At 31.4% G+C, this 15634-nt stretch overlaps 1 protein-coding gene across 3 annotated transcripts; it reads right to left on the bottom strand.

The window, feature by feature from the left end:
• Positions 1-7019: 7019 nt before the first annotated feature.
• Positions 7020-14703, bottom strand: LOC141700161 (uncharacterized). 3 transcript variants are annotated; one of them, XM_074503979.1, is made up of 11 exons: positions 14326-14703; positions 13532-13575; positions 13039-13150; positions 12833-12959; positions 12346-12536; positions 11462-11782; positions 10439-10721; positions 10069-10357; positions 9390-9542; positions 8151-8615; positions 7020-7544 (listed from the first exon to the last, which is right to left on the bottom strand). In XM_074503979.1, the coding sequence occupies exons 1-11, from the start codon at positions 14504-14506 to the stop codon at positions 7260-7262; spliced, it is 2451 nt and encodes an 816-aa protein (XP_074360080.1). In that variant the 5' UTR covers positions 14507-14703; the 3' UTR covers positions 7020-7259. The 3 variants fall into 3 exon arrangements, with proteins under 3 accessions (XP_074360080.1, XP_074360078.1, XP_074360079.1); XM_074503977.1 differs by having other exon boundaries at positions 11462-11824; positions 14326-14702; XM_074503978.1 differs by having other exon boundaries at positions 8151-8612; positions 11462-11824; positions 14326-14701.
• Positions 14704-15634: the final 931 nt, after the last annotated feature.

The following is a 15634-nucleotide window of genomic DNA, read 5'->3' as shown; positions in this document are numbered from 1 at the left end:
TGGGTTTTGTTTTCCTCTTTTTTTTCCAGCGCTAAGTTTTTGAAAAATGATCTCTAGTACCAAGTCATATTAAGTAGTAGTAACAAATTACTAGAAATTCTCGCCAATTTCTCGTCCAAAGATCTTCTCAAATCCTTCCCATAATTTTGGGGATAGTCTATTTGTTCGTGCAGGTTCCATTGATAGAATAGCACTTAACTTTTTATATTGGGGATCGTTTTCTATATCTGATAACCCTAAAGAGGGAAGACACACAGATATATAAATCATAAAACATGATTTTATAATTTCTCTACAATTCATAACAATTTACACATAACAGTTATTTCTATATATTTAAGTATCCTATCATATTAATCGCATACCAAATAAGCAAAACCATTTAAACAATTATAGAGTTGATGAATGAAGAACAACTCACCGCAGTCCCTGGTGAATGCTATGCCCTATTTCGACTTCCTCGTCATCTTGGGCTCTGCAACTTCAGGCGTCTCAACGGACTATCTACCGTTCCTTGCTTCTTCATCTTTATAATCATTATAATATGAAATGTTTATTAGGTACTTGATCTATATGAATTTCAGCTTAAATATATATATAAATTGTATGTTATCTTGTTATAGATTGCAGATGTGAGGTTTTTAGCTTGCCATTAATGTATATAGAAAAGAAATTTGTATAAGAAAACTTAGAGAGAAAACAACTAAGCAAGTGATTGATTTTTTAAACTGATAAAAATGCTGATGATCTTTTTGTTACAATTCTCCTCTTTTATAGAGGGAGAGATTTCTCTTACATCATATGCTTTTCGGATATAATATTCCTTTTTCTTTCCTTTCATCCCTTCTTTTTCTTTTCTTTGTCTTCTTTTTCAACGTTTGTCCTCTTTTTCAACGTTTGCCAATTTTTCTTTTGTCTTCTTTTTCTTTTCTTCTGTCTTTTTTTGTCTTCTGTCTTCTTTTTCTTTTCTTCTGCCTTCTTTTTCAACGTTTGCCACTTTTTCTTCTGTCTTCTTCTGCCTTCTTTTTCAACGTTTGTCACTTTTTCTTCTGTCTTCTTTTGTCTTTTGTCTTCTTTTTCTTTCTGCTTTCTCTTTTTATTTCGTCCACTCCTTTTGATGTCAGCTTTCTTTTGTCTTTGTCTAGGATTCCATAATTTTTTGGCTAGTTTTATAACAGTCACCAATTTTAATTGGGCCGTAGAATCATATATTACAGTCACCAATTTTCATTGGGCCGTAAAATCATATATTACAGTCACCAATTTTCATTGGTATATGATGGGTAACCTAAACCTTGTTTTTCCTAATATAAATGTTACATTTTCTGCTATTATATCTATATCTTTTTTTATGGTTATTGAATCTTGTTACTATTATTCTATTTTTAGTACGTTTCCATTTGTGTTGAGTAAATACTTCTTCTTTAGCTAAACAAATATCTGCTCCGCTATCTATAAATATATTTTGTTTTATATATTTAGTAGGTTTATATTCTACATGTGCTTCAATATATATAGCTACCATTTTATTCTATTCAGTAGTTAAACTTTCATCATTACTATCATTTTCATTTATATAATTTATTTCTTCTGGTTCTGTTTCACTTATATAGAATACTTCTTCATCATACCAGTTATTATTATCTTCTCTTATGTATTCTAATTTCATTATTAATTCGGTAGTATCTATGTATTTTACTCCTTTTTGTTGTAATTTAGGACACTTATTTGCATAATGTCCTTTTTCATTACAGTTCCAACATTTACAATCTGCTATTTTTGTTTTATTTCTTTTTCTAAATTTTCTCTTATATCTAAATCTCTTTCTATTTTCAGGAGTATTTCTATATTTTTAAATTTTTTGTTTAAATGGTTTATAAGGTCTATAGGTTTTATTTTGTTTTTTATAATATTCATTTTGATTATTATAATCTGGTTTTCTATATTTCTTTCTAGTTTTATAATTTTGATTATCACATCCAAATATTAATTTTTTCTCTGTGAAATTACAGATTTCTCTTAATCCTTATTTTTTTATCCTTTTTAATTCTCTGTTGAATTCTATATTTCTCACATTTTCGAGTTAAATATGCTCTTAATAATCTAATTCTTTCTCCTAATGTATTTTCCTTAGGTTCTAAATTATTATATTCTTTAGTTATTTCGGTATTATAAGGTGAAGGTAAATGATCATAATACAGTTGTTGATATACTAAGCTTTCATTAGGTAAAAACTTAGCTTCATAAAAGAATTTAGTAAAACTTATAGTATATTCTGGTAATTTACTAATTCTACAACATTTCATATTATTTGATACATTGTTATCTCTAATTTTCTTTCTATTGTTATATTTTCTTGAGCTACAAACCATCTTTCTCCTAGAAATTCTCTTTTTAATAATATATCAAATGCGTTTAACGTATCTTTCCAGCTTCTAGCATACGTTCTTACTTGTCCTTTTAATTCATAAATAATATTTTCTAACCAAAATGTTGCTTTTCCTACAATTGTTTTTGATATTAGTTCAAAAACATAATCCAGATCTTCTATATTTTTTGAATTCATTAAGGCTATATACATCCCTAAATTCCAATCTTTTATTCTTCTACTTATTTCTTGATCGTCGTAGACATTATCTAAATCTAGAAAATATCCATTCATATTTATTCCTTGGTTTATTGATCCTATAAATTCTTGTACTTCATTTTGTTGTCCTATAGGTATATTTCCTGGCATTTTAATATTATTTTTAGTTATTATATAATCTTCTATTTCTTCTTCCGGGTATGCATCTTCATCCATAATATTATCTGATTCGGTTTCATAATTTGTTTGTTTATGCGAAGTTTCTCTTTCTTCTATATCACTTTCATCGCTTTTTTCTTCATTTGTTATAATTGCATTTACGGTTTTTCCAAGGGCTTCTAATATTTCTTTATTTTATTTTATTATTATTTCCTTTTCCTCATTATCTGATTTTTCTAAGTAATTTAATCCTTCTTCTCCTAGATTACTATCTGATTCACTTGTATTACTACTCTCACCTTGTTCTTTATTCGTTTCTGGATCACCGTCGTCAGACTTAATAATTTTCTTTCCTTGTAATTCTATCTTTAATTGATTAATCTCATTTTTTAAATTATCTATTTCTTTTAATACATTTATTACTTCTAACTTTGTTTCTTTTAATTCTTTCTTTTGGGTTTTATATTTTTTTTATAAAATTTATATTTATTTAACCATTCTATATTGGTTTTAGTTTTTAATTTAGTATTTTCTTTTCTTAATTCTTCTAATTCATCTTTTCTTATTTCTTGTTTTATAGGTTCATATTTTTGTCTTTCTTTTTCCATTAACTCTTTTCCATGTTTTTTAAGAAATGTTATAGCACTATGTTCTGTTATAGACATTTTTCTAGAATTTTCCTGATTTATGAAGTTCTGCTAAACCATTTATTGCTCTTTTAACCCCTATAGTCATTTTCGGTTTCGATTTGCTTATATCTATTAATATAGGTTCTTTAGTTCTTCCTAGGTACTATTTCTGGTTCTTCTGTTTCGTCTTTAATTATTTTATTTTCCTTATTTTGTTCTAAACTATTTTGTATAATGGTTAACTTATCTAATATTTGTTTAAAGATTGGGATTTCTGACATATTCCTTAACGCTATTATTTCTTCCTTAATTATTTTTCTATTAATTTCTTGATTTTCTTCCATCTTTTTTAATATAGCGTTTAAACTTTCTTTTATAAATATTTTGTTCCAAATATCTTTTATTTGGTTTTCAGTATTATTCATATTTATAAACTCGTTTTCTCCATTCTCCTTCAATTATCCATGTTTTTCTTTTCTTACCTTTTATTTTCTCTAATTCTTTTACTTCTTCCTCTAGTTTTTCTTTTTCTTTTAAGTATTGTAGTTCTTTTTCTTGAGACATAATTAATGTTTCTTTTATTATCTTATTAATAGTTTCTATTTCATATTTCTTCTCGTTTATCTCTTTTTCAGGGTTCATATTCTGTCTATAAATCGTAATTTATTCTGATCATTTATTTCTATTCCTTCATTCGTTATATTATATTTTATTTCATTTAAGAAATCCATTCCTAATAATAGTTGATAATTAACGTCATTTTCTATCACTCCTAGACTTATATTATATTCTGAGTGTAAAATTTTTAATCTTAATTTTATACCTTTTGTTATTATTGTTTCTCTCGAACTATTTGGTTCAGTTATTATTTGAGGTTCTATTTCCTCACATTTGTTTGAGTCAACTTCAGTTATATGTATTTATTTTTTGTTTCTCCAGTATTTATTTCTGTTATGACTTCTTTGGCAAATATTACATTAAATATTATTATTTTTATTCTTAATTTATCTGATTCATAACACGGTAATTTTATTAAATCTAATTTTCTACTGGTCATACTCATTGATCTAACTAATTTTATAGGGTTTTGTTCTCTTCTAAAACTTAATCTAGATCCTTCCAATATTGGTTTAATTCTTTGTGTTGGAGTTATTTGTCTATTACTAAAGTCTATTGTAAATTTTTTTGGGATTGTTATTTGAGATTCTTCTTTATGTTCAATTTTTTCTAATATATCATTATATAATTTTGGTACTATTATTCCTAATTCCGTTTGTTTCTTTACATGATGGTTGCAGTCATAGCATATACTATTTTAGTTTCTATACTAATTACTTTACTTCCCTTTTGCATTTTTATTCCATCTAATTTATAATATAATGTTAAAGATCTTTCTTTATTTTCATCTCTTAATGATATGCTAAAATCAGGCTGTATTATAAATTTTAATTTCTGATATATTAAGTTTCCTTTTACTACTGCTATTAATGAATCTTGTATATTTCCTATTATTATATCGTCTAATACATATATCTGTATAGGAGTATCAATATTTTTCTGAAAATATGCTTTTATTGTAAATTCTATTGCTCCAAAATAAATATTTTTTAGTTTATTTGCTTCTTTTTGTTTTAATTTAGATAGTTCTCTTTTTATCAAACCATCTGTTATTAAATTTAATTTTGCTTTTTCATTTATCGTATCTATGTCTATTACATTTTCATGTTTTTGAGCTATATATCTAACTTCTTTATTTATTTCAAAATATGATGTTTTGAATATCTTTTTTATTGTTAGTTCTTATGTTTCACTTTGGATTTGATTATATATTTCCGGTTTAAAACTTAGAGTTTGTGATGTTCCTTCTTCGTATTCATCCATTTGATAATATACATCTTGTTTTTCACTTGATTTTTCTAATGACATTTTTTCAAACTGTATTATTATCCAGTTATATTACTTGATAAAATTATTCTTTTAAGTCATTGTATTCTTAATTTATTATTTCTAAATGTTATTATCATATTTACAAGTTGTTGATAACATCTTATTATTTCATTCATATTTTCTCTTGTCCATTCAATTTCATTTTTTCTTTCTTGCAATTTATCTAGTTCTATTTCTAGTTTTTCTTGCTTTTTTATTAATTTTTTTATTTTTCTATTATTTCTAGTTATTGCATTTGGATCTATCCAATTCATTTTTTAATTTTTTGCCTTAAATCATTTATTAATTTATATTGTTCAGTTAATACTTCTTTTAAGTCTTTTATTTGAATTTCTAAATTAGTTTCTTTAATAAATTTTTCTCGTTTTATTAAAAGATTTTCTTCTTCCAGTCTTCTAATTTTTTCATCTCTTTCTTCCAACATTGTTCGTAACCTAACTATAATATCTAATTTTTAATTTATTATTTGCATACTTATTTTACAACTTTCAATATGTTGATTTATATCTTTATTAAAAGTAAAGTTTTTATCTGCTATCATTTTAATACTTTCTAACTTATAATCTTCCATAAATCAAATATTTATTTATTTTGTTTATATAAATATATTAACTGTCTATATAGATTTTTCTTACACATTTGTTTTGTTTCTTTATTTTCTACTATAAAATAAATTAATAGATTTGCTATTATTTTAGACTTATAACTTTTATTATTATCTCTTAGTATTTTTGCTGGAGGTCTCATTTAATTATTATATTTTAATATTAATATTTCGTTTTTTACTATTCATATTCATAATTACTATTCCATTTTCACTATTCATACCGAAATTTTGAACTTTACTACTATTTGCTACAGTAATTTACTGTTCATCTTCTCGGCCTATTTTCTAGCTCTGATACCAGATTGATTGGGGATCGTTTTCTATATCTGATAAACCTAAAGAGGGAAGACACACAAATATATGAATCATAAAACATGATTTTATAATTTCTCTACAATCCATAACAATTTGCAAAAAATACTATTATTACATAATGTAATATAATTTTTATTAAATGAAAAATGTATTATTATTATACACTACCTCCGTCCCGGTAGGTTTTATACGTTTAGTATTTACATGTATTTCGAGACTTCTATAAACTATAGTTTAATAATATTTTTTATTTTATTTTTTTTTGAATAAAAGTTTAAACATAAAACTTTTAGTCTGGAAAAAAAAATTAAAAAAAATATTATGAAGTTATACTTTAAATAAGTATTGAAAATCGTGTCAAAAAATAATGTATAAAATTTAATGGGACTGAAAGAGTATAATATATATATCAAATTAAATACATCAATTTGTTAACCGAGTACGCCAAAAGTCTCCCAGTTAATCCGACCACTCATCACTCACTAGTTGGACCAATTACCAATTTTCAGAAACATTTAGCTCAGTTCACTTTAAGAACTACAATATACCAATGTAAGGTACTGATTGGATAAGGGAGCTAAAGTGTATGGGACTGATTGGATAAGGGAGCTAAGCTAGGATGGCATTTAACAAAGAAAGTAGCCTGCACTAGTTTCAATTAGCTAGATTATACACTTCATGCCAGAGTTGACAATTAAATAAACTCAAACCAGCAACGATGTTGTCATAGGACATGATATTGGACTAGAAACCTGGAAATAAAAAAAGATTGGAGTGGAGAAACTGACAAAACATTAAGTTAAACGTTAACTAACTCAAATTAGCAACACTCGTGAAGCGTACCTACGTTACATTTAACAGACAGATAAATACGTAGAATACAACCACCAATGGCACAGGGCAGCAGCGAATCACTTCTCTTTAAGACATTTATATCTTATTAAACCAACCAAGATGCTACATCGGCCACTTTCAAACTCGATACAAGACCCTGAGAAACCCAGAGGTGACGAGGTTAGTAGCCATTTTGCCATATCTGCTGAGACTGCTTTGGTTGGCCTTGAGATCCACCAAGAGCACCGTCTCTTGAGTTTTGCGGCTGATGCTCCATTGGTACACCAGTCTGAGAATGGTAGAAATTTGGGTATCCAGGATTTCCATAATTTTGTGAAGGCTGCTGACCTTGCCGAAAACCACCAGGCTGCTGATTCTGTCCCTGAAAGCTGTAATATGTACTTGCTGGAACGGCTGATATTGTTCGTGAACCAGGCCCATGAAGCCACATAGCCGAACTATCATTCTAATAGAAATTCAAATAAATGGGAGTGTCAGATGTATAAACACAACTTTCTTTCCAAAACCAAACTATCATTTACATCAAGTTTTAAAACTAATGTAGCTGTATCCAAAGGAAGACGCTCACATTCAATGAACGTAAAGTTGTCTCTTCCTTTGCTTATTTTCTGGTGTTCTTTTATCAGATTGTCTTCCCTTCCCATTGACTGGCTTATCAAAGATTATTGTTACTCTTTATTATTATTATTAATTGTTTTTTTGTGGTGGTGGGGCTGGAGGATTTGAGGACCAACAATCTAAAGGTTATATCAACTAAAGTTGAAAAAAAGTCTAAAAACTTTTAGTGTATGCACCACCAGTCATCTCCCCTTAATGAAAGAACAAATAACATATCAATGTTTATAAATAAGCCAATATTATCCTACATTCCTTCCACATTATTCAATTTCTCAGAAACAAGTTTATAAATTTTCTTTTCATATCTTCATTACTATCTACAACATATTAACGCTCTTTAAAATTGAAACAAGGAACTAATGCACAACCTAATAGGAAAATATCATCAAACAATGACACAATGTAGTGGTATATGTATTGCATAATAGCATACCTGTTGAAGGGATATTAAATGACTGCTATCCTTGTACTGAGAACTCAGAATGTCGTCATAGCCCATGGTCGATCCTGCTGGGGAGGCAGCTGTTGGATTCATAGCATAGTTTGCTGGGATGGCTGTTGAACTCCCAAAGGCACCGTAACCAGAAGGAATAGCGGCCGACTGAGGCAAGTTGCTGGCTGATGCAGTACTTTTATATTGAGGTAACATAGCTGCCAGCGATTGATGGTACGTGTTATTACCAGCGAATGCTTGCTGGAAACCAGATGGCATGTATGTATAGCTCTGTGGCAAGAAAGGATAGCTTATCATATTGGCAAAAGGTCCTAAAGGAAGAGTAGGTTGGGAGTAGGGGTGCACAGCAAGGTGTTGAGGTAGTGCAGGTCCTGTGGCAACACTGGTCCCAGAAGGGTTCTGTTGAGTAGACTGCACTGACTGAAAACCGGTCTTCAAAGCCTGCTAAGCAGAAAAGCAAACCAAGTAACATGAAAATTAGACTAAACCTACAAATCTGGAACCATATATTTAATCTGGTTTAATTCTGGTAGGGAGCAGAATTCAATCGTTTCAGCTTTGCAAACAGAGTACCATGTGTGCTACACTTACCATTCAAAAATAAATCATGGAATATTAAATTCCTAAACCATTGGTGTAGTTAAACAGCGTCTAAAATGTTAATGAGATTTTAATGTAACAAGTACAGACAAAAGAGTAATATAGTTATTCCAACGGGAGTATGTAAATAACATAACTATTAAATAACGAGAAATATAATAGGATTTCAAATAAAAAATATATAACCAAAGACTCAAAGAGTGACAAAATTATTAGAAATCTAGTGAACAATATTATATATATAGGATCGTGGCAGGTTTCTAGTCGCCAACCTAACATTGGTTTCTAGTGAAGCAGTACCCAAAGAACTTGTCTTCCGCTTAAATAGTACATATAGCACAAAAATCCCCAGAAACATTTACGCACACAGACACCAAAATATAATGCATGGATAAACTGACACATCATGCATATGCACAGGGAGAGACATGTATATATGACATCAAAGATAAAGAATGGGAAAAGGAACAAAAACAAAGTTCAAATACAAAAGAGGGATCCTTGTGAATATACATTTAAGATCTGATTCCTCGTTAATAATAATACATGAGCCAGATCTCTTTAAATAAATATTAATATAACAGGTACACAATATTTAGGCAAAGATAAAACACGTACCTCTGCAACAGAAATTGATGAGCCACCGATGGAAGATACAGTGTTACCATACTTGTTAGGCATTGACTGTGACATCGGGAAAGGTGAGTATGGTAGTTCACACTCTCTTACAGGATTAGCATTTGCTGTCAACAGAGTATTTGGTAACGAAGCCTGCCATTTCCAATAAATGAGGTAAGTAGAGAAATAATTCATAAAATTCTGTTAGACAATTCACAAAGTATCTTGTAAGAAAGATATATAATCATACAGGCAAAGGTATCATAATTATATGAACAAACAGTAAATTAATACAGAGACAAGAAATAACCGACACATATAAGCATTTTCAGAAGAAACACTATACTCAAGTATACAAAACACTTGATAAGAAACACACTGGTCTTATCACATTAATTGCAACTAATGTTACTATGTTGGATTAATAACGTTTCAATTGTTGAAGAACTTTAACAAAAGACCAGCACAAGACTAATAAATATCAGGGACATAAGAAGTTTCCGAGTTCTGGTCCATCTAAATATCTACCACCAGAATTTCTGCCTTAAAAATGCTCCTATCATCTCAGACTTCAAATTTGAATTGTGAATTCTTTTTTATATTGCTTCCTTTAACAATATTTGATCTCTAAATTTACGAGATTAGAACAAATATAAAAGCAGACTTTATAAGCATGTACCATTGAGCTTGAGAAAGGAGTAATATTCTGCATCTGGGCGCTCGTCTGAGAATAATTATATGAGGCATTCATGCCATTCAACTGTTGCGCATTTTCAAATGTATAACCAGTTGAAGACGAGGGGAAGGCATATTGATTCCCATGTGCCACTTCAGAGTGTTCCTGCTTCAACAAATTTTCTTGTGGAGCAGATGGTGAATCAAAACCTGCAGGATCACCGCTAGTTCTATGAACTAGATTTGCATCTGCAGCAGCTCTAATAGCCTCATCTCCGTAGTATTCAGAATTTCTGCAGAGAAAAGTTCCGTAAGGGAGATGTCATATAAAAAATGACATAATTGAACAGATATTCATGAAGATAGCAAAACACCTAATATCGGAGTGCCCGATTGCCGGAGCATCTGTTTCTAAATGTGTCTCTTCCATGTTACTTCTAGAAGACCTAGTTGCAAAAGGGTCAGAATAGCCTGTAAGAGCAGATCCAAAGCTACCAAAACTCAAGTGTGAGCAGTCAGCACTCTGAACTTGCAGGTGATTTGGAATTACAACAGAAGGGACGTCTTCTTCGTATGACACCTCATGATCGTCCTCCTGTATACTTAGTTGATGCATGTTTGCAGTCTCTAATGACACTGAGGCTTTGACATCTTCCACTGAAAACAAGTTACATGAACAATTTTCATTAGACTAGAATCGAACAAGCTAGCGGCCAGTAACCCATAAAATTATAAACTATTATAATAGCTGAAGTAATAAAGTTTTAATGCATAACTGAACAGCCATCTGATTTTATCTCAAATTGCAAATCATTCACCCACAACTTATGTATCCGCAAACTCAATAAATTGAATCTTTTATAATAACAAAATCATTACATATATCATCATAACTGTCACGTTTAAAACAATATATATACAATCGGCGTCATGTATCAGCTAAATGTCTTCAATGTCAGCTACGTGCCAGATATGTTAGTTTTTAATTACTATGGACACAAAAACTGTTTACAGATGAGCTTAACAATTAAAATGCCGAGGTGCTCAGGTATACACAACAGATATCGATTTAATCAGTGTAAAAGAAAAATTATTTCCTCGGTCAACCAATTAAACAATAGGCTAGTCATAGAAAAATCTGGAAAATCCAGAAATTATTGTCTATTTTTTGACATTGCAAATCTAATACACCTCCAGTTCTGCATAAAGCATAACTCGCTGTCTACAGATAGCATAAATATATTCGCGTCTAGCAGTTAGACCTTGCAAACCAGTATGGACAACAACGAAACTTCCATTATTACCTTATGACAAATTCAGAATTCATAAGCTAAATTAAAAGAAAATAGAAACAAACGTGTAAATAATTATTGCAGGGATAAACAGAAAGGGCGCACCTTCCTCACTCTGGAAAGCATGGTGGTGAGACTGGTAGGAGTCAATTTTTTCATACATGTTATTATCAGATGTATCTCCAGGATTATCCACCTGCAGATTTCTAGTGGAAACAGTTGCAGAGCCAACGTGGTCAAGGTTTTCAACCGAACTATCTTCTTCTGGCTCAACCTCCTCGGGCTCGGGATGGGTTTGCAGATTAATCTTGTCAGAAGGCATGCTGGATTGATCTGTATGCAGCTGGGAATCTGTGTGAGACTCAAAAACGGATGTCATGCTTGCTTGCGGTGGTTCAATTACGGGCCATTCATCAGGCGCAGCCCCTGGCTCAACATATAAGTTTGGAACCTTAGTGCCATGATCCCCTAAAGAAGAACAACCATCAAATAACTTGCTAAATAAAGGTGCATGAACAGGGGGACCGATGTAGGACATAAGTAAAAACATAAATATATGGGATAAAACAGTAACAAAGACAGAGTTTGGTGGAATAACTACAGAAAACCGACTAACTCAGGGAAAAAAGAACCAGATTAAATCGACAGCTAGCCCCAGAAATTCCCTTTCCAGTCACAAAAGGGAGATTATGATGGATTGTTGCCCTTAAAAAGAGAATTACATTCTCAAATCTCAACTTAATAATTTAATAAGCTGTAATAATATTAATAGAATTACACCTCCTTGTGAAGGAGGAGAACCCTAAAGACTAATCCTACCAGTGAAGAAACTACTGTAATCAATACTAATCAAGAAACAACTATAGTTACCCTACTACCATAAACTTTAAACTTCATAACAAAATAAAATTAATTTAACTCTTATATAATACCATCAACTGAATACAAATTAATCTTTTACTTCTTAACTCTGTATCACTGACGCTTACCACTGTAATGAGATGATGCAGGTGTGCTGGGAGCCTTCATCTGTGGCCTACCCATCTTAACAATGTCAGCCATCGATTTTTGTCCATGAGCCCCCACCCAAGCAGGTTGATATCCAGTAGAAGGTTGTGGAGCCGATAAATTACCATCTGCCATTAGTGATGATGCTTTCTTTTCATCGGTCACAAAATCACTAGAACAAACACACAACTTAATATCAATAAAAAGGCAAGACACTCTCCTGCTGAGGAAATAGCAAGTGGCCTAAAAGTCTCAACTATTCAGACAAATTGGTAAAGATATATTAATTTTACTGTTTGTGATCTGCAATACATAATCAGCACTCTATACACGGTCACAACTAAATAAAATACAACAATATAGATATTATAATAAATTCAAGAAGAGAAAATGCACCGGTGGAACCCATAGTAAAACAGATATATATATTAGATCACCTAGCCTCTTGTTCACACATATACTACTAACCTGGGTGCTGGAGGACGCTGAAATGTGCGATGTGCTGCAACACTTGGTGCTGTGGATAAAGAGTTTGTGTAGGGGTTCGTTCCATTTTCCTTTCTGTATGAAACTTTTCCATGCAAAGCACCAGAATCTGGCCCATGAAATCAATATAGTCTTTAAGTTCAATTAAACATATTACAATTTCAATCAATGAATTTTGGCACACATACCAGAAGAGCTGGAGTGAGTTGAGCCACCACGTCCAGCATAGCGATCCATTCCACGTCCACGATTCGAGGTGATACTACCAGTACGAGACCTTGAATCTGCTGAATCCTTACTCTGAAAATAAAAAATAATACAAAGGGATAATAATTAAATTTTGATGTATAATCCAAAACCTGATCAAAGGTTTTGCATACCAATTTCTTTATCTCAGGTTTAAAAAGTATAATGGAAAACTTGATGCAGGCTAAAAGGAAAGCAGTTCCAGTAAAAAATAACAGTATATATACGTTAGCTGACAGATACATGTAGAAACGCATTTTATATCCTACATTCATTAATGCATGAAAGCACAAGCCTACACAATATTTCTCCTAGATGATAAAACGCACCGAGTCGCTGAGAGGACAACTTATATATTTGATTTAAAAAGTTAATGCAAAATTACGTATTCATCAGTGAGGAAGAAGAAATTTTCATATGTATACATCAGCTTACCTCTTTCTTCTTATCTCGTTTGCTCTTCACCTCACGGAAAGGATCTAAACAATTACAAAATTGGTATTAGAGACAAAAACCAAAGGAAAATATCATTATTTCTAAAGCAGGGCACACAAGGGAAATAAACAACTATGTACCAAACAGAAGCAGTGCAGTGATATTGTACACGACATAATTAAACCCCAGTATAACAATTTTAGCCCCCTCTCATTAAGGCGGTGTTATAAGAGGCAGGCTAGGAAGGGAATAAACATCGGTCACCCCTACTTTATGAATTAAAAATTTTGAAATTAGGCCGGACTAGATCACTGCTAGCCGATCAATCCCTAAACAGTCCCTACACCAGCCTAGAGCTTTTTGGAAAGCTATTTACATAATCTACCCACATAACTAAATCAATAAATAACAGTACATCCAAACTTATTCCATCACATACAAGATAATCAAATAGAACAGAAAAGCACCAAACTTTCGAGTTCCGATAGCTATCAACAAACACGGAAGACAATAAAGTTAGAAACTTTCCACCCCAATCATTAACTCGCAATACCTAAAATCCCCTAAATCACCAAAAACCTCGCTAAACAATCACAAAACCCTAGAAACCGAATGAAACCCACATTAAAGCATAACATACACATAAAAATAAGGGATAGAGTGACAGAGAGATAGGGAGAGAGGAGATATATATATAGGGAGAGAGAGGGAGGGAGATATATATAGGGAGAGAGAGAGGGAGAGAGGGGGATAGAGAGAGAGGGAGGGAGGGAGAAATAGAGAGAAGGAGAGACCTTGAGAGAGAAGCCTATTAACAGCTTCATCAGGGTCCATATGACAGTCTTTAAGAGTAGCATAGATCTCCAATTCAGGCCGATTAACGATCTCTTTCAAGCTCTGCACTATCTTCCTGGCCGCCGGCGGGATTGATTGAACGCCGGCGCCGCCATTGTTGGTGCCTCTGTTACCACTCATACTGTCTCTCTCTCTCTCTCTCTTAAGAATTCTCGCCGCTCTTTCGGTCTACAATTAATCCGATCTATCGCAAAGTGACTTCACTATATCACCGTCGCTTTCGTATATAGAAGCTCTGCAATTAGAATCCGCCGCGACGAGAATTAGATACAACCCTCTCTCTCTCCGCCTCTCTTTAGAATTAACTATTTATACTTACGAGTGCGATTGATTTGATTATTAATATTTATAGCCTTATTACTACTGGATAAGTGTTTTGGCAAAAAAAACAGGATAAGTGTTCTAGAATAAAAAATAAAAATAGTGGATAATATAATAATAAATATTTTATTTTTACTGATAATTCATAAAATTAATTCTAAATCATTACAAATATGCGAGTTAAGATAATAAGCCGCGTTGTAAATATTTAGTCTCGTAAAAGCAAACGAAATAAAATTATGTTAATTATAATTATGATCATAATTCTTAATCTCGACCGATTTGTGGGGTGCCAACTATAAATAACCTATTTTTAAATCGGTAAGATGAGTACATGAATAGTATTAGTATTTGTTAATTTGTAATAAAAATATTTTATGATGTGTAAATTTTAATATTCAATAAAATATTATCATAACTGAAAAAACGGTAAATATTATAACAAAAACAGGAAAATATTGATTAATCGTGGTAAACAAGTTTGAGTTGAAATGGTATTGTACAAGAGTACAAGGATGGTGAGAAATAAACATGCGTATCGCGTAGCCCAACTCACACATGGGCTGCTGCCCGGAGCCTTGGATGATGGTTAAGTCCATAACTTTATCATGTTTCAAAGTTGATACTTTTTATGGATATTACAGAAATACATGATTTAGGTCAGGCTTGCATACGTCTTGTATTCTGGTCAGGGGGTAAATAAATTGCATTCTACATTCTGTTAAAGAAGATCACGGAAGAGTTTGGTACAAAGGTTGAGTTCTTATTTTTATTAAGAGGTCAAGAGTTTGACTATTATGTCTTTATGTGTAATTAATTAGCAAAAAATAAAGTACCATGATCAAGAATTTTTTTTACAAATCTTCGGGTCCAGCTTTTGTTTGGTAACCAAATTATGAGCCAGCTTTAGCCTTTGGTTTCTACTTA

This window comes from Apium graveolens, unplaced genomic scaffold (genome assembly GCF_009905375.1).
Source record: "Apium graveolens cultivar Ventura unplaced genomic scaffold, ASM990537v1 ctg182, whole genome shotgun sequence".
NCBI lineage: Eukaryota > Viridiplantae > Streptophyta > Magnoliopsida > Apiales > Apiaceae > Apium > Apium graveolens.
Note: the sequence above shows the minus strand (reverse complement) of the source record. Positions and strands in the feature narration are given on the sequence as shown.

Excerpts from the sequence above, each read along its gene's own strand:
- LOC141700161 (XM_074503977.1), bottom strand. The coding sequence starts at position 14,506 with ATGAGTGGTAACAGAGGCACCAACAATGGCGGCGCCGGCGTTCAATCA. Across the intron at positions 13,151-13,531 it reads AACGAGATAAGAAGAAAGAG|AGTAAGGATTCAGCAGATTC; the intron begins GTAAGCTGATGT and ends TTTTATTTTCAG. Across the intron at positions 8,616-9,389 it reads CATCAATTTCTGTTGCAGAG|CAGGCTTTGAAGACCGGTTT; the intron begins GTACGTGTTTTA and ends TTTTCTGCTTAG.